The sequence below is a fragment of the Chiroxiphia lanceolata genome, unplaced genomic scaffold (genome assembly GCF_009829145.1).
Source record: "Chiroxiphia lanceolata isolate bChiLan1 unplaced genomic scaffold, bChiLan1.pri scaffold_49_arrow_ctg1, whole genome shotgun sequence".
NCBI classification, from domain to species: Eukaryota; Metazoa; Chordata; class Aves; order Passeriformes; family Pipridae; genus Chiroxiphia; species Chiroxiphia lanceolata.
Genome location: NW_022476524.1, coordinates 439,796 through 458,072, shown reverse-complemented (window position 1 = coordinate 458,072; position 18,277 = coordinate 439,796). Strand labels below are relative to the sequence as shown.

The 18,277-nt window shown below is 48.8% G+C and overlaps 2 protein-coding genes across 3 annotated transcripts; one reads left to right on the top strand and one right to left on the bottom strand.

Annotated features, from left to right (window-relative positions):
• Positions 1-1,020: 1,020 nt before the first annotated feature.
• Positions 1,021-15,036, bottom strand: LOC116781659 (C-type lectin domain family 17, member A-like). 2 transcript variants are annotated; one of them, XM_032677342.1, is made up of 10 exons: positions 14,928-15,036; positions 13,294-13,477; positions 12,326-12,445; positions 12,137-12,229; positions 11,078-11,116; positions 9,978-10,073; positions 8,010-8,102; positions 6,282-6,433; positions 4,270-4,379; positions 1,021-1,829 (listed from the first exon to the last, which is right to left on the bottom strand). In XM_032677342.1, the coding sequence occupies exons 2-10, from the start codon at positions 13,391-13,393 to the stop codon at positions 1,697-1,699; spliced, it is 936 nt and encodes a 311-aa protein (XP_032533233.1). In that variant the 5' UTR covers positions 13,394-13,477; positions 14,928-15,036; the 3' UTR covers positions 1,021-1,696. The 2 variants fall into 2 exon arrangements, with proteins under 2 accessions (XP_032533233.1, XP_032533232.1); XM_032677341.1 differs by having other exon boundaries at positions 14,832-15,022.
• Positions 15,037-15,515: 479 nt separating this feature from the next.
• LOC116781648 (cuticle protein 16.5-like) lies at positions 15,516-17,348 on the top strand. The gene is made up of 2 exons (XM_032677319.1): positions 15,516-15,587; positions 16,590-17,348. Exon 2 carries the CDS (start codon positions 16,614-16,616, stop codon positions 17,139-17,141), a length of 528 nt encoding a protein of 175 aa, XP_032533210.1. The 5' UTR covers positions 15,516-15,587; positions 16,590-16,613; the 3' UTR covers positions 17,142-17,348.
• The last annotated feature ends 929 nt before the right edge of the window (positions 17,349-18,277 follow it).

Here is an 18,277-nt window from a genome sequence, read left to right as displayed (position 1 = left end):
GATTCCAATACGTTGGATGTCCAAGAGGATTGTTGCCCAAGATTTTGGATGTCCAAGATTTTGGATGTCCAAAAGGTTGGAAGTCCGAGGGGTTCAATGCCCAAGGGGTTCGATGTCCAAGAGTTTGGATATCCAAGACACCGGATATCCAAGAGTTTGGATGTCCAAGATTTTGGATGTCCAAGACATTGGATGTCCAAGATTTTGGATGTCCAAGACATTGGATATCCAAGAGTTTGGATGCCCAAGATTTTGGATGTCCAAGACATTGGATATCCAAGAGTTTGGATGCCCAAGATTTGGATGTCCAAGATTTAGATGTCCAAAACCTGGCATGTCCAAGAATTTGCATGCCCAACACATTGGATGTCCAAGAGATTTTGGGCTCTTCCATGTGCCAAAAATCCACCTTCCCAGCAGATCCCGGGATTCGGTGACTTCCGGTCGGCTCTGGGGCCTCGGGGGCCAAACGGCGACGCCGGAACGCGTCGGAATTTCGGGATTTTGGGGGGGTTGTGATTTTTAGGGCTTACGGCTAAAACCACCGGGGTGACCTTGAAGAGTTTGGGATAAAGTCCCGAGTTTCTGGCGCTGGGAGGGGTCTCCGGCGCCGTTGGGCGGAAGCGGCGCCGCGCTTGGGCGCCCCCGGCTCCGTCATTTGCATCTTCGCCCCAAAAACCCTCCCGGCTCGTTTTGGTCGCTCTCACTTCCCCTTTGGGGGTTTTTTTTACCCCAAACCCTGGGGAAAAAAACATCCCTGACCCTCCTTGGGGTCATTTTGGGCAGTTTTGGGTCAAATTGTGATCAAAAATTTTAATTTCTGAAGGTTTTCCTGATTAATTGGCAAACGGCCCCGCCAGTCTCGGCAAAACCTCTAAAAATGGGAATAAACCCCCAAAAAACCCCAAATAACCCCAAAAAGTGCTCCCCTGGTGTTCCACCCCCACTCCAGCAGCACTTTCCAATTTTTTGGGGAAGATTTGAGGAAGATTTTGGGAAGATTTTCGGGCTAAATCAGAATCAAAATTCTCCATTTATTAACAGTTCCCTGATTAATTTGCCACAAAAACTCAACACCTCCAAAAATGGGAATAAACTCCAAAAAACCCCCAAAAATCTCCCCCTCTTGTTCCACCCCCACTCCAGCAGCACCTCCTGATTTTTTGGGGAAGATTTTGGGAAGATCTTTGGGTCAAATCAGAATCAAAATTCTCCATTTATTAACAGTTCCCCGATTAACTGGCCGCAAAAACTCATCACCTCCAAAAATGGGAATAAACCCCAAAAAACTCCCAAATGCCCCCAAAAATCTCCCCCCTGCTGTTCCACCCCCACTCCAGCAGCACTTCCTGATTTTTTGGGGAAGATTTCGGGAGCCATTTGGGGTCAAATCCCAACCGAAGCTCTCCATTTGTTGCCATTTTCCCGATTAATCGATCAGCGACGTCACAACCTCCAAAAACGGGAATAAACCCCAAAAAACTCCAAAACGCCCCCAAAAATCTCCCCCCTGCTGTTCCACCCCCCCTCCAGCAGCACTTCCCCGCTTGGGGGAAGATTTTTGGGAAGACTTTGGGCACATCCCGAGGCCCATTTTTGGAGGTTTTCCGCCCCAAACGGGCGGATTTCCCGTGCGGACGGTGGGTTTTTTGTGGGATTTTGCCGGATTTTGCGGGATTTGGGAGCGGGGGGAGGGTCAGCAGGGCCGCTCGCAGATCCAGCGCTCGGAGCCGAAGCAGGGCAGGTCATTCCAGAGGCCGCTGGAGTAGATCCCGGCACAGTCCTCGCCGTGGTGGCCGACGTCGTTGGGTTCGCCGCTGTTCCAGAACCTGCGGAGCGGCCGCCTCGTCTGGGAGGGAATTCCCTCTTTTCCGGGAGTTTTGGGACGAGGCGGCCCCACCCCCCAGCCCTCGGGGTCTCCGGGGAGAGGCGACACTCCCAAAAAAAAAAACCTCCTCCCCCTTTCGAGTCTCCCAACGGTTGTCCCGCTTTTCCCGCAATCCCGGGAATTGGGGGACCCTTCGGAACGAGCCGTTGGATTTGGGGGTTAATCCCAGAATTGATCCCAAAGTTGATCCCAAAAGAACCCACTGGAGCTGCAGGGCTCCCCCTGTGACCCAGTGGTTGGGAATTCCCAAGGGTTGGATCTGGGGGGTTAATCCCAAACTGATCCCACTGGAGCTGGGTTGGATTTGGGGGTTAATCCCAGAATTGATCCCCAAGTTGATCCCAAAAGAACTCACTGGAGCTGCAGGGCTCCCCTGGTGACCCAGGGGTTGGGAATTCCCAAATGTTGGATTTGGGGGGTTAATCCCAAAATTGATCCCAAAGTTGATCCCAAAAGAACTCACTGGAGCTGCAGGGCCCCCCTGGTGCCCCAGTGGCTGGGAATTCCCAAATGTTGGATTTGGGGGGTTAATCCCAAACTGATCCCACTGGAGCTGGGTTGGATTTGGGGGTTAATCCCAAAATTGATCCCAAAACTGATCCCAAAAGAACTCACTGGAGCTGCAGGGCCCCCCCGGTGCCCCAGTGGCTGGGAATTCCCAAATGTTGGATCTGGGGGGTTAATCCCAAACTGATCCCACTGGAGCTGGGTTGGATTTGGGAAGTTAATCCCAAAATTGATCCCCAAGTTGATCCCAAACTCACTGGAGCTGCAGGGCCCCCCCGGTGACCCAGGGGTTGGGAATTCCCAAATGTTGGATCTGGGGGGTTAATCCCAAACTGATCCCACTGGAGCTGGGTTGGATTTGGGGGTTAATCCCAGAATTGATCCCAAACTGATCCCAAAAGAACTCACTGGAGCTGCAGGGTTCCCCTGGTGACCCAGGGGTTGGGAATTCCCAAATGTTGGATTTGGGGGGTTAATCCCAAAATTGATCCCAAAGTTGATCCCAAAAGAACTCACTGGAGCTGCAGGGCCCCCCTGGTGCCCCAGTGGCTGGGAATTCCCAAATGTTGGATTTGGGGGGTTAATCCCAAACTGATCCCACTGGAGCTGGGTTGGATTTGGGAAGTTAATCCCAAAATTGATCCCCAAGTTGATCCCAAACTCACTGGAGCTGCAGGGCCCCCCCGGTGACCCAGGGGTTGGGAATTCCCAAATGTTGGATCTGGGGGGTTAATCCCAAACTGATCCCACTGGAGCTGGGTTGGATTTGGGAAGTTAATCCCAGAATTGATCCCCAAGTTGATCCCAAAAGAACTCACTGGAGCTGCAGGGCCCCCCCCGGTGACCCAGTGGTTGGGAATTCCCAAATGTTGGATTTGGGGGTTAATCCCAAACTGATCCCACTGGAGCTGGGTTGGATTTGGGGGTTAATCCCAGAATTGATCCCAAAGTTGATCCCAAAAGAACTCACTGGAGCTGCAGGGCTCCCCTGGTGACCCAGGGGTTGGGAATTCCCAAATGTTGGATTTGGGGGGTTAATCCCAAACTGATCCCACTGGAGCTGGGTTGGATTTGGGGGTTAATCCCAAAATTGATCCTAAACTGATCCCAAAAGAACTCACTGGAGCTGCAGGGCCCCCCCGGTGACCCAGTGGCTGGGAATTCCCAAATGTTGGATCTGGGGGGTTAATCCCAAACTGATCCCACTGGAGCTGGGTTGGATTTGGGAAGTTAATCCCAAAATTGATCCCCAAGTTGATCCCAAACTCACTGGAGCTGCAGGGCCCCCCCGGTGACCCAGGGGTTGGGAATTCCCAAATGTTGGATCTGGGGGGTTAATCCCAAACTGATCCCACTGGAGCTGGGTTGGATTTGGGAAGTTAATCCCAGAATTGATCCCCAAGTTGATCCCAAAAGAACTCACTGGAGCTGCAGGGCCCCCCCGGTGACCCAGTGGTTGGGAATTCCCAAATGTTGGATTTGGGGGTTAATCCCAAACTGATCCCACTGGAGCTGGGTTGGATTTGGGGGTTAATCCCAGAATTGATCCCAAAGTTGATCCCAAAAGAACTCACTGGAGCTGCAGGGCTCCCCTGGTGACCCAGGGGTTGGGAATTCCCAAATGTTGGATTTGGGGGGTTAATCCCAAACTGATCCCACTGGAGCTGGGTTGGATTTGGGGGTTAATCCCAAAATTGATCCTAAACTGATCCCAAAAGAACTCACTGGAGCTGCAGGGCCCCCCCGGTGACCCAGTGGCTGGGAATTCCCAAATGTTGGATCTGGGGGGTTAATCCCAAACTGATCCCACTGGAGCTGGGTTGGATTTGGGAAGTTAATCCCAAAATTGATCCCCAAGTTGATCCCAAACTCACTGGAGCTGCAGGGCCCCCCCGGTGACCCAGTGCCAGGAGCCCTCGTTGGGCTCGTCCGTCAGGCCCAACCAGAACTGGCGCCGCTCCGGAACGTGGATGGCCAGGAATTGCTGGGAATGTGGGATCAGAGCCCAGGGAATCCGGGAGAGAAAGCGAGCCAAAAATCCAGGAAAGAAGAGAAATAAGGAGGTAAAGGGAAAAAGAGGATAAAGGGAATCAAGGAAAAAAGGAATAAAGGGAATAAGGGGGAATCAAGGGAATCAAGGGAAAAAGGAATAAAGGGAATAAAGGGAATAAAGGGAATAAATGAAATCAAGGAAATCAAGGGGATAAGGAGAATAAAGTAAATAAAGGGATAAAGGAAATCAAGGAAATCAAGGGAATAAAGGGGATAATGGAAATCAAGGGAATAAAGGGAATAAAGGAAATCAAGGGAATAAAGGGAATAAAGGAAATCAAGGGAATAAAGGGAACAAAGGAAATAAAAGGCATAAAGAAAATAAAGGAAATAAAGGGAATAAAGAAATCAAGGGGATAAAGAGAACAAAGAAAATAAAAGGTATAAAGAAAATAAAGGAAATAAAGGGAATAAAGAAATCAAGGGGATAAAGAGAACAAAGAAAATAAAAGGTATAAAGAAAATAAAGGAAATAAAGGGAATAAAGAAATCAAGGGAATAAAGAGAATAAAGAAAATAAAAGGTATAAAGAAAATAAAGGAAATAAAGGGAATAAAGAAATCAAGGGGATAAAGAGAACAAAGAAAATAAAAGGTATAAAGAAAATAAAGGAAATAAAGGGAATAAAGAAATCAAGGGGATAAAGAGAACAAAGAAAATAAAAGGTATAAAGAAAATAAAGGAAATAAAGGGAATAAAGAAATCAAGGGGATAAAGAGAACAAAGAAAATAAAAGGTATAAAGAAAATAAAGGAAATAAAGGGAATAAAGAAATCAAGGGGATAAAGGGAATCAAGAGAATAAATGAAATCAAGGGAATAAAGAGGATAAAGGGAATCAAGGGGATAAATAAAATAAAAGGGATAAAGGAAATCAAGGGAATAAAGAGGATAAAGGAAATCAAGGGGGTAAAGGGAAGAAAGGAAATCAAGGGGATAATGAAAATAAAGGGGATAAAAAAATAAAAGGCATAAAGGAAATAAAGGAAATAAAGGGGATAAAGGGAATAAAAAAATCAAGTGGATAAAGGGAATAAAGGAAAATAAAGGAGATAAGGGGAATAAAGGAAAAAAGGAAATAAAGTAAAGGAAAATAATGAAGGAAATCAAGGAAAGGAAGGGAACAAAGAAAATCAGGGAGATCAAGGAGACAAAGGAAAATAAAGAAAATAAAGGAAACAAAAGAGGGAAAGGAAATAAAGGACAAAATTTCCAATTAATTTAATTGGTGGAATTTCTAATCGATTCCCGTAATTTCTAATTTGATCCCTCCCATTTCCAATCAATTTCTCTGTTTTCTAATTGACCTCTGGAATTTCTAATGGCTTCCTGGAATTTTAATTTCTACTGGATTCCTGGAATTTCTAATTGATTCCTCCAACTTCCAGTGAATTGATCCATTTTTAAATTCCAATTGATTCCTGGAATTTCTCACTGGTTCCTCCAATTCCCAACAAATGGATCCAATTTTAATTTCCATCCTTTCCCGTTGATTTCCCTGCTTTCCAGCTGGAAATTCCCGAATTCCCAATTAATTCCCCTCCTCTCGGATTGATTCCCGGAATTCCTCAATCCCACCCTCTCCAGGGGGGCTCCCCATGGATCCCCCCCCCTCTCCAGGTGTCCCTTGGGATCCCACAGATCCTCCTTCCCAAAAAAACCTGCCCATCCCAAGAGGCCTTTTGGGCCCAAACCCCTGGAATTTGGCCAAATCCTCGGAGTCTCCACCGGGAGCCCCCCGGGCCCCACCTCCCCCTCTCCGGGGGTCCCTCGTGCCCCCAAACTCCGGGAATTTGGGGGAGTTTTCCCAGTTTTTGGGGGGTTTCCCAGCTCACATTTTCCTGCTCGGAGTCGACCACGGCCAGGTGGGCCTGGAATTGGGCACAGGAATCCCTGGAATCGTGCCAGGATTTGGTGCTGGAGGAGAAGAAGTAGCAGGTCCTGGAAAACTGCTCCCAGCCGGGGGGGCAGGACGGGCACAGGATTCCTGGGAAAGAGGGGAAAAACCGGGATAACGGGGGCAGGAACAGCGGGATAGTCGGGGGGGGGCTCCTGCCCTTCACCTGAGAGGTTCCTGAGGGGAGAAATGGGGGGAAAATGGGGGAAAACAGGGAAAATCGGGATAAAATAATGGGGGGAAAGTAGGGGGAAACTAGGATTCAAAAAATGGGGAAAAATGGGGAAAAACTGGGATAAGAGAAGGAGAAACTCCAGGAGCTGCGGGGAGTCCTCCTGCTCCTCACCTGGGAGGTTCCTGAGGGAAAAAATGGGGGAAAATGGGGAAAAATGGGGAAAAATTGGGAAAATCAGGAGAAAATAATGGGAGGAAACCAGGGGAGAATCAGGATTTCAAAAATGGGGAAAAACCAGGGAAAAACTGGGATAATGGGGAGAACACCCAGGATATCCATGAGGGTCTTCGGTCCTTTGCCTGAGAGGTTCCTGAGGGAAAAAACGGGGGGAAAAATGTGGGAAAAAATGGGGGAAACCAGGGAAAACCAGGAGAAAATAATGAGGGAAAAGTAGGGGAAAATCAGGATTTAAAAAATGGGGAAAAAAACAGGGAAAAACTGGGATAATGGGGAGAACACCCAGGATATCCATGAGGGTCTTCGGTCCTTCACCTGAGAGGTTCCTGAGGGAAAAAATGGGGGAAAATGGGGAAAAACAGGGAAAACCAGGATAAAATAATGAGGGGAAAGCAGGGGAAAATCAGGGGGAAATCAGGATTTAAAAAATGGGGAAAAACGGGGAAAAACTGGGATAACAGAAGGAGAAATTTCAGGATGTCCATGGAGTCTTCCTGCTCCTCACCTGGGAGGTTCCTGAGGGAAAAAATGGGGGAAAATGGGGAAAACCAGGGAAAAACTGGGAAAACCAGGAGAAAATAATGGGGGGAAAGCAGGGGAGAATCAGGATTTTAAATATAGGGAAAAAACAGGGAAAAACTGGGATAATGGGGAGAACACCCAGGATATCCATGAGGGTCTTCGGTCCTTTGCCTGAGAGGTTCCTGAGGGAAAAAACGGGGGGAAAAATGTGGGAAAAAATGGGGGAAAACAGGGAAAACCAGGAGAAAATAATGAGGGGAAAGCAGGGGAAAATCAGGGGGAAATCAGGATTTAAAAAATGGGGAAAAACGGGGAAAAACTGGGATAACAGAAGGAGAAATTTCAGGATGTCCATGGAGTCTTCCTGCTCCTCACCTGGGAGGTTCCTGAGGGATAAAATGGGGGAAAATGGGGAAAAAACGGGGGGAAAATGGGGAAAAACAGGGAAAATCAGGAGAAAATAATGGGGGGAAAGTAGGGGAAAATCAGGATTTAAAAAATGGGGAAAAATGGGGAAAAACTGGGATAACAGAAGGAGAAACTCCAGGAGCTGCGGGGAGTCCTCCTGCTCCTCACCTGGGAGGTTCCTGAGGGAAAAAATGGGGAGAAAATGGGGAAAAATGGGGGAAATCAGGATAAAATAATGGGGGGAAAGCAGGGGAGAATCAGGATTTAAAAAATAGGGAAAAACCCAGGGAAAAAGCGGGATAAGGGGGTGGGAAAGGCCCTGACCTGAGAGATTCCGGGTCTCCTCCAGGATCTGGTTCTGCTCCCGCCGGAGCTGCTCCAGCTGCTCCCGCAGCGGCGCCAGCGAATCCCGGGATTCTGCGCCGGGAATTACAGGGAATTACTGGGAATTCCGGGGGGGGAAAGGCCTAAAAATCCCTATTTTTGGTGCCTTTTCCGGGGTTTTCCCAAGGTTTTCCAAGGGAGAGTCACGGAGCCCCAGATTCGGGGAGGAGAAGGTCCCGATCCTCCCGGTCAAGGAGCTTTTGGGGGTTGGAGTTCATTTAATTTGATTTAATTTAATTGAATTGAATGATTAATTGAGTTGAATGATTAATTGAGTTGAATGATTAATTGAGTTGAATGATTAATTGAATTTAACTGAATTATTAATTGAACTGAATTTAATGATTAATTGAATGTGACCGAAAGAACTGAATTCCAATTGTTTAATTCAAATGGTTTCATTGATCTCAAACAGTCATTTGAATTTTTTTAATTGGAATCCATTTGGTTTAGGACAATTTTATTCCCTTATTTTATTAAATCCAGTTTATTTTTTTCTTCTTCATCTTCTTTCCGATACCAAATTTCAAAAAGTTAAATTTTTTGCAAGCGAAGGGAGAAAATTTCAGTTATTTTGACTTCTCATATAAATTTCATTCCTTTTTATTTATTCTTGAATTTGATTTTAAATCTTTCCAATTTTTCAATGCATTAAAATTTCGGTCAGTTTCGTTCAGCTTCTAATTGTTTTATTGCACCCATTTATTTTCTATTTATTTTTATTTATTTTATTTCACTGCATCGATTCAATTTGATTTATTTGGGTGACAGTTACAACCGGTTGAAGTGATCAGTGAAATTCATTTGATTTAAATTTCTTACATAAATTTTAAATATATGAATATATAAGTTTATGTATTATATATTTATATCTTATGTATTCATATGTAGTAGACAATTATACAAAATATACTTATGTAAAATACATAAATAATTAAAAATCTTACAAAACACTATAATAAACAATATAAATGAAAACATAAGATATATATTTTATAAATATATATGTGTAATATATATGCATTATAAATATATAAATACATATTTATATGTTTTTATATACTATATATTTATCATATGTAAGATCTTTTTAATATACATTAAATGTATTATGCATTTGATATATTATATAGGTAATACATATTACACATAATATATCTCTAATATACATTTTATATGACATAAATAACACATATTTTTATATAACATACAAATATATATACACATAATAAATACTAAATACCATTAATGACACATAAATATATAAATAACATTTGAGCAATACATAAACACTGTATGTTTATATATTTATACATGGGATATAAATATACAAAAATACACAAAATATATAATTTTATATAATAACTATATAACAATATAATTAATATATTGTAATATATAATATATAATAGATTGCAATATATATAATTATATATATAATAATATATAACATATATAATAATATATATAATAATATAATATATATAATAATATATATAATAATATAATATATATAATAATATATAATATTATATATAATAATATATAATAATATATATAATAATTTATATAATGATATATTATATATAATAATATATATGATAATATACAATATATAATATAATTATATAGGGATACATAAAAATATATATAATTTACAAGATACAAATATATTTATATATAAAATACAGAAATATATAACTGTACAACCATATAAAAATAAAATAATCCCTTTTATTTTATAAGATAAATTGAAGGATGCAACTTAATAAATTTAACAATAATGTCACAAATTTCACCCCCAGCTCCCCTTTAAATACTGCGGGGTTTGGTTAATGAGTTAAGGAGTTAATTTAATGAGTTAATGAGTTAATTAGCACTAATTTGCATTCGCTCTTCGTTAATTACCGAGGGCCCGGAGTCGCTCCGAGAGCTCCGCGAGCTCCTGGTCCCGCTCGGGCTCCCGGGAAATCCCGTCCTGGAGCTCCCGAACTTCCCGGGACACTGAGAGGGAACATTCCCGGGGGAGCCAGAGGGGCCGGGAGGGGGGATTGGGGGGATTTGGGGGGATTTGGGGGGATTTGGGAGGATTGGGAGGGATTTTGGGGGGATTTGGGGGGGATTTAGGGAGGGATTTTGGGAGGATTTTGGGGGGATTTGGGGGCATTTGGGGGGGGTTTGGGGGGGATTTGGGAGGATTGGGAGGGATTTTGGGGGGATTTGGGGGTGATTTAGGGGGGACTTGGGGGGATTTGGGGGGGATTTGGGGGTGATTTAGGGGGACTTGGGGGGGATTCTGGGGGGATTTGGGGGGATTTTGGGGGATTTTGGGGGGATTTGGGAGGGATTTGGGGGGATTTGGGGGATTTGGGGGGGATTTGGGGGGATTTTGGGGGGATTATGAGGAGATTTGGGGGGATTTGGGGGGGATTTGGGGGGATTATGAGGAGATTTGGGGGGATTTGGTGGGATTTGGGGGAGATTTGGGGGAGATTTGGGGGGGATTTGGAGGGGATTTGGGGGGGTTTGGGAGGATTTGGGAGGATTTGGGGAGATTTTGGGGGGATTTGGGGGGATTTGGGGGGATCTGGGGGGGATTTGGGGGATTTTGGGGGCTCTGGGGGGATCTGGGGGGATTTTGGAGGGGATTTGGGAGGATTTGCGGGATCTGGGGGGATCTGGGGGGATTTTAGGGGGATTTGGGAGGATTTGGGGGGGATTTGGGGGGATTATGAGGAGATTTGGGAGGGATTTGGGAGGGATTTGAGGGGATTCGGGGGAGATTTGGGGGGGATTTGGGGGATCTGGGGGGATCTGGGGGGATTTTAGGGGGATTTGGGAGGATTTGGGGGGATTTGGGGGGATTTGGGGGGGATTTGGGGAGGATTTGGGAGGATCTGGGGGGATTTTGGGAGGATTTTTTTGGGGGGATTTGGGAGGGATTTGCGGGGATTTGGGGGGATTTTGGGGGCATTTGGGGGGATTTTGGGGGGATTTGGGGTCGTTACCGTTCAGGATCCGCCCCTGCAGAGTCTGGAACTGCCGCGCTGGGGGAGAAAAGGGAATTCTGGGAATTCCGGCAAATCCCAGGGAAGAGGAAAAGGGGAAATCGGGGGGAAAAACAGGGAATTTGGGGGGGGGGGGAGGGAGGAGAAGGGGAAAAGGAGGGATTTTGGGAACCAGGGAGGGATTTTGGGATTCCAGGGAGGGATTTGGTCATTCCAAGGAAGGATTTTGGGGCACCAGGAAGGATTTTGGGATTCCAGGAAGGATTTTGGGATTCCAAGGAGGGATTTTGGGATTCCAGGGAGGGATTTTGGGATCCCAGGGAGGGATTTTGGGATCCCAGGGAGGGATTTTGGGATTCCAAGGAGGGATTTTGGGATTCCAGGGAGGGATTTTGGGATCCCAGGGAGGGATTTTGGGATCCCAGGGAGGGTTTTTAGGATTCCAGGAAGGATTTTGGGATTCCAGGGAGGATTTTGGGATCCCAGGGAAGGTTTTTAGGATTCCAGGGAGGGATATGGTCATTCCAAGGAAGGATTTTGGGGCACCAGGGAAGGATTCTGGGATTCCAGGAAGGATTTTGGGATTCCAAGGAGGGATTTTGGGATTCCAGGGAGGGATTTTGGGATTCCAGGGAGGATTTTAGGATCCCAGGGAAGGATTTTGGGATTCCAAGGAGGGATTTTGGGATCCCAGGGAGGGATTTTGGGATCCCAGGGAGGGATTTTGGGATCCCAGGGAAGGTTTTTAGGATTCCAAGGAAGGATTTTGGGGCACCAGGGAGGGATTTTGGGATCCCAGGGAAGGTTTTTAGGATTCCAGGGAGGGATTTTAGGATTCCAGGGAGGGATTTTAGGATTCCAGGGAAGGATTCTGGGATCCCAGGGAAGGTTTTTAGGATCCCTGGGAAGGTTTTTAGGATCCCAGGGAAGGATTTCGGGATTCCAAGGAAGGTTTTTAGGATTCCAGGAAGGATTTTGGGATCCCAGGGAGGGATTTTGGGATTCCAGGGATGGATTTTGGGATCCCAGGGATGGATTCTGGGGTCCCCCCCGTCGTACCCAGGCCGTGCTGGAGCTCGGAGAGGTTTTTCCAGGCCTGGCCGTGGCCGTTCCGGGCGCGGGATTCCCGCAGCTCCCCCAGCGCCGCCGACGCTGCCGGAGACACACGAGGGGGCCTCGGAATTCGCCCCAAATTTTCCCTCCCTCCCCAGGTTTTCCCTCCCCCAAAAAAACCCCCCCTGGACTCACCTCTGGAGAGGCTGAGGCAGGTGAGGACGGTGAGGAGGAGGAGGCTGAAGGTCAGGAGCAGGGCCAGGATGGGGCTGGCTGGGGGCCAGGACAGGGGGGGCAGAGCTGCCAAAAAACCCCCTGCGGGGGGGGGAAAGGGGGAGAAGAGCCCCAAAAAGTGAAGATTTCCACCCAAAAGCAGCCCCCGGAGCGGCTCCTCGGCCCTCGCTCCGCCTTCCAACCCCTTCTCCCAAAACAGGACTCAGCAGAGGGGTGAAAACGGGCCCAAAGTGGGTTAAAAATTGGGGGGAAATCCACTTGAAAGAGCTGAAAGCTCCGGTTTTGTGTTTTCTTAATTTATGACCCAACAAAGGATCCAAATTTCATCAAAATTCGGTTAAAAGTTGGGGAAAAATCCCCTTTAAAGAGCTGAAACCTCCAGTTTTGTGTTTTCTTAATTTATGACCCAACAAAGGATCCAAATTTCATCAAAATTCGGTTAAAAGTTGGGGAAAAATCCCCTTTAAAGAGCTGAAACCTCCAGTTTTGTGTTTTCTTAATTTATGATCCAACAAAGGAACCCAAATTGGACAAAACTGGGTTAAAAATCAGGAAAAAAATCCACTTTAAAGAGCTGAAACCTCCAGTTTCGTGTTTTCCTAATTTATGACCCAAGAGATGATCCAAATTTCATCAAAATTGGGTTAAAAATTGGGGAAAAATCCCCTTTGAAGAGCTGAAACCTCCAGTTTCGTGTTTTCCTAATTTATGACCCAACAAAGGAACCAAAACTGGTCCACATTCAATTAAATATTTGGGAAAAAATCAATTTTAAAGAGCCGAAACCTCCAGTTTTGTGTTTTCCTAATTTATGACCCAACAAAGGGACCAAAATTGGACAAAATTGGGTTAAAAATCGGGAAAAAATCCCCTTTAAAGAGCTGACCCCCCCAGTTTTGGGTGCCCTCACCCCCCCCTGCCCCCAGTACCTCCTTTGGGCCCTTTGCCCCTCTGGGGATTCTCCGTCTCCATCCCCTCCAGGAATTCCCGTTTCTCCTCGGAGCCGCCGGCCCCTTCCCCCCGGAACATCTCAGCCCTGTTTTCCTCGGATTTCCCCCCAATTTATGCCCTGGGGGAGTGGGGGGGGGGGGGGGGAAGTCACGTGTGTCCTCCCTGGGAAGGGGAAGGAAACTTGAATTATTTCATAATTCTGATTTCCCAGAAAAGAACAAATCTGCTCCCTGAGGAGCTGCGGAGCCTCCTCAGCCCCTTCCCTGCTGCTTTTTACAAGGATCCCCCCAAATCCCACTTTTTTTTCCCCCCTAAAACCAAGCCAACGATTCCCAGGGAGGTGATTTTGGGGGGGTTTCGCCACAAATCAGCTCCTAAATCCACCTTTTTTGGGGGGAGTTTGCTTGGAATTTTTACCGTTTCCCCGAGCGGTTTTGGGGAGTTTGGAACCCAAAACATCAGGAAAATCCTCGGTTTTTTCCCCCCTTCATTTGTTTTTTTCCCCCTGGAATGTTCCTGCTGGCCCCGAAAACTCCCCCAGGGCTCCGACCTTGGGAGACCCGAGTTCACATTTCTGAAAACGTCACCAATTTCAGCAGAATCTTCCCCAGAAATCGGGAAGAGCGAACGCAGCCAAAAAATCTGCTGTGCCCGGGGTCCCCCAAACTTCCCCCTTTTGTCTCATTTCCCCTTTTTTCAGCCCAAATTTAAGGGGAAGTCCCCGCCCTCCCCCGCTTCGGGGTGGCTCCTCGTGGTTTTGGGTTCCCAAGAACCGCCGGAGGTGGTTTTGGGGTGAAATGACAGGAATTCGGCCAACTGTTCGTGGGAAAGGTTGGAAAACGTCACGAATGGGGATTTTGGGGCTGATTTTTACAGTGAAAAATGGGATAACCCCCCTGAAATCACACCTTCCCCCCCCCCCCGAAATTCCCCCATTTTCCTCCCTTTGACCTATTTATAGGGTTTTTTAGCTTTTTATTTGTCAGATATTGGTGCAGGAGGGGTCGGGAATCCCTTTAAGCTCCTGAAAATCCCCGTTTTTCAGGGTTGTTGAAAACATTCCCGACGTTTTATCCTGAATCCTTAGAGATTTGGGGACCCCCAAATCCAGTTCCCGGTGGGAATTGGGGACCCCGACACCCCAATTCCCCCATCCTGGGTAACCAGGGACCCCCAACACCCCCTCCCTGGGGACCCCCAGGGCTCCAGGACCCGAATCCCTGAGGAATGTGGGACCCCCGTCACCCCCATTTTGGGGGGTCTTTGTTGTCCCTGGGGGTCCCAGGAGCCCCAAATATCCCCATCCCTGGATCTTTATGGGATGAGGGACCCCAGGGACCCCTTTCCTCCCATCCCCGGGGAACTGGGGACCCCCAAATGCAGCTCTCTGTGGGAATTGAGGACCCCCAGCACCCCAATGACCCCATTTTATGTAACCAGGGACCCCCAACACCCCCTCCCTGGGGACCCCCACTGTCCCATCCCTGGATCCCAATGAACGAGGGACCCCACTCACCCTGACAGCCCATATCTGGGGACCCCCATCTCCAGCTCCCAGTGGGGATGAGGGACCCCAACACCCCCATTTTGTGTAACCAGGGACATCGCCTACCCCATCCCGGGGTCCCCTCACGGCCACGGGCCCCTCCCCCCACACCCTCCCTCAGCTACTCGACGCCCCATAGGTGGAGCCTCCTGCCCATCACGCCCCTCAGCCAATAAGAGAAGCGAATCTCCTCAGGAGGGCGGGACCACCCCAGCGCCGGAGGGCGGGACTCTGCCTCGTCTGTTCTCTCCCATAGGCTACTTCAATCTCCCGCGTCAACGATTGGTGAGATTTCCTGTCAGTCACCCTAAACCTGTCAAATGAAGAGGTGGGGTTTATTGTCCTCTCCTGTCAACCAGGTGCCACTCCTGGCGGGACTCGTCATTCGATTGGTCGTTTCACCCATCAATCATCCCCACCCACGCCTGCCATTGGGCAGCTCCCACCCCCCTCAGAGAGGGCGTGAGGATGAACCATTTCATTGGAGCGGCGTCCTGCCCATCACGCGGTGGCTCGCCTCCCATTGGCGAAGGCTGAGCCGGGGGGCGGGTTTAGCGGTGGGTGCGGCGCGGCGATTGGGCGGGGGGCGGGGCCCGCTGTCAGTGCGGGGCGGTGGCGGGGCCCGATGGCGGCGGGCGCGGGGCCCGAGCGGCTCCAGGGCGGGGGGGGGCGGCCCCGGGAACCGCCGGGGGGGCGGCCCCATGTCGCCATGGCAACGGCCCGCAGGTACGGGGGGGGGTGTCTGTGAAAAATGGGGGGGTCCGCTATGAATGGGGAGGGTCCCTCCCATCATGGGGGGGAAAATCACCCCTGTCTCTGTGTGTGTGTGACCCCCCTGAGGGGGTGTTGGGGTGACCCCCCTTTGGGGGGGATTGGGGGTGATCCCCCCCTTGAGGGGGGTGTTGGGGTGATGCCCCCTGGGGGGTCATCCCCTTTTTTGGGGAATAATGGGAGCCCCCCATCTTTGAGGGGGATTTGGGTTGACCCCCCCCATTGGGGGGGAGGGGAGTTGGGGGGTTTTAGGGTGACCCCGTTTGGAGGGAATTGGGGCTGACCCCCCCCTTAATTGCGGGGGGGGGGTTGGGGATGACCTTCCCCCTTTGAGGGGGGAATTGGGGTGACCCCCCCTTTTGGAGGGATGGGGGGTGACCCCCTCAATTGGACTGGGAGAGGATTGGGGGTGACCCCCCCTTTAAAGGGTTTTTGGGGTGGGATTCGGGGGAACCCTCCTTTGGGGGGAATTAGGAGTGACCCCCCTTTATTGGGGGGGGGTTGGGTTGGGGCTGGACTGTAGGGTTTTGAGGCTGTTTTTGCTCTCCCAGGTGAGCCCCTGGAATCCCCTCAGGCTGAGGGGGAAAATGGGCTGAACTGTGGGGTTTTGAGGCTGTTTTCCCCCCCCAGGTGAGAGCTCGGAATCCCCTTCAGGCTGAGGGGGAAAATGGGCTGGACTGTGGGATTTTGAGGCTGTTTTTGCTCTCCCAGGTGAGCCCCTGGAATCCCCTTCAGGCTGAGGGGGAAAATGGGCTGAACTGTGGGGTTTTGAGGCTGTTTTCCCCCCCCAGGTGAGAGCTCGGAATCCCCTTCAGGCTGAGGGGGAAAATGGGCTGGAATGTGGGATTTTGGGGCTGTTTTTACTCTCCCAGGTGAGCCCCTGGAATCCCCTTCAGGCTGAGGGGGAAAACGGGCTGAACTGTGGGATTTTTCAGGCTGTTTTTTCCCCCTCCCCAGGTGAGCCCCGGCCCCGCAGCCGCCATGGCCTCGCCGGCCGCCAGCCCCGACTCGTCGAGCCACGAGGGCCCGGCTTTGAGCCACAAGGGCCCGGCATTGAGCCACGAGGGCCTGACACTGAACCACGAGGGCCTTTCACTGAGCCACGAGGGCCCAGTGTTGAACCATGAGGGCCCGGTGTTGAGCCACGAGGGCCCGGCACTGAGCCACAAGGGCCCGATGTTGAGCCACGAGGGCCCAGTGTTGAGCCATGAGGGCCCAGTGTTGAGCCACGAGGGCCCGGTGTTGAACCATGAGGGCCCGGCGTTGAGCCATGAGGGCCCAGTGTTGAGCCATGAGGGCCCGGCGTTGAGCCATGAGGGCCCAGCACTGAACCATGAGGGCCCAGTGTTGAGCCATGAGGGCCCAGCACTGAGCCATGAGGGCCCGGCGTTGAGCCACGAGGGCCCGGCGTCGGCGTCGGCGCCCGCGGGATCCCCGACCTCGGACTCGGAGAACCTGAGCCCCGACGAGCTGGAGCTGCTGGCCAAGCTGGAGGAGCAGAACCGGTGAGGGAACGGCCCCCGGCCCCGTTTTCCTCGGATCCGAGGGAGGGATCGGGCCGAAAATCCCGAGATCTCATCCCTTGGGGGGCAATATTGCTGGTTTGGGGGGAATATCTCCATTCTCTGGGGCTCTTTCTGGGGAATCTCTCCTCTTTCCGTGGGGTTTTGTGGGAATATCTCAGGGATTTGGGGCTGTTTTGGGGAATATTGCCATTTTGGGAGAATCTCTCCGTTTTGGGGGCTGTTTTGTGGGAATATCTCATTTTTGGGACCGTTTTGGGAGAATGTCTCCATTTTGGGGGCTATTTGGGGGAATAACTCCATTTTGAGGGCTACTTGGGGGACTATCTCCATTTTGGGGGCCATTTTGTGGGAATCTCCATTTTGGGGGCTGGCTGGGGGAATATCTCCATTTTTGGGACCGTTTTGTGGGAATCTCTCCATTTTGGAGGCCAGTTGGGGGACTGTCTCCATTTTTGGGGCCATTTTGTGGGGATATCTCCAGTTTCTGGGACTCTTTTTGGGGAATCTTTCCTCCTTGGGTGTGGTTTTGTGGGAATATCTCAAGGATTTGGTGTGGTTTTGGGGGAGTATCTACTTCTTTGGGATGTTTGGGGGAAATATCTCCGTTTTGGTGGAATATCTCCATTTTTGGTGGAATATCTCCATTTTTGGTGGAATATCTCCATTTTTGGGTGGAATATCTCCATTTTTGGTGGAATATCTCCATTTTGGTGGGAATATCTCCATTTTTGGTGGAATATCTCTATTTTTGTGTGGAATATCTCCATTTTGGGTGGAATATCTCCATTTTTGGTGGAATATCTCCATTTTTGTGTGGAATATCTCCATTTTTGGGTGGAATATCTCCATTTTGGTGGGAATATCTCCATTTTTGTGTGGAATATCTCCATTTTGGTGGGAATATCTCCATTTTTGGGTGGAATATCTCCATTTTTGGTGGAATATCTCCATTTTTGTGTGGAATATCTCCATTTTTGGGTGGAATATCTCCATTTTTGGGTGGAATATCTCCATTTTGGGTGGAATATTTCCATTTTGGTGGAATATCTCCATTTTCTGTGGAATATCTCCATTTTTGGGTGGAATATTTCCATTTTGGTGGGAATATTTCCATTTTGG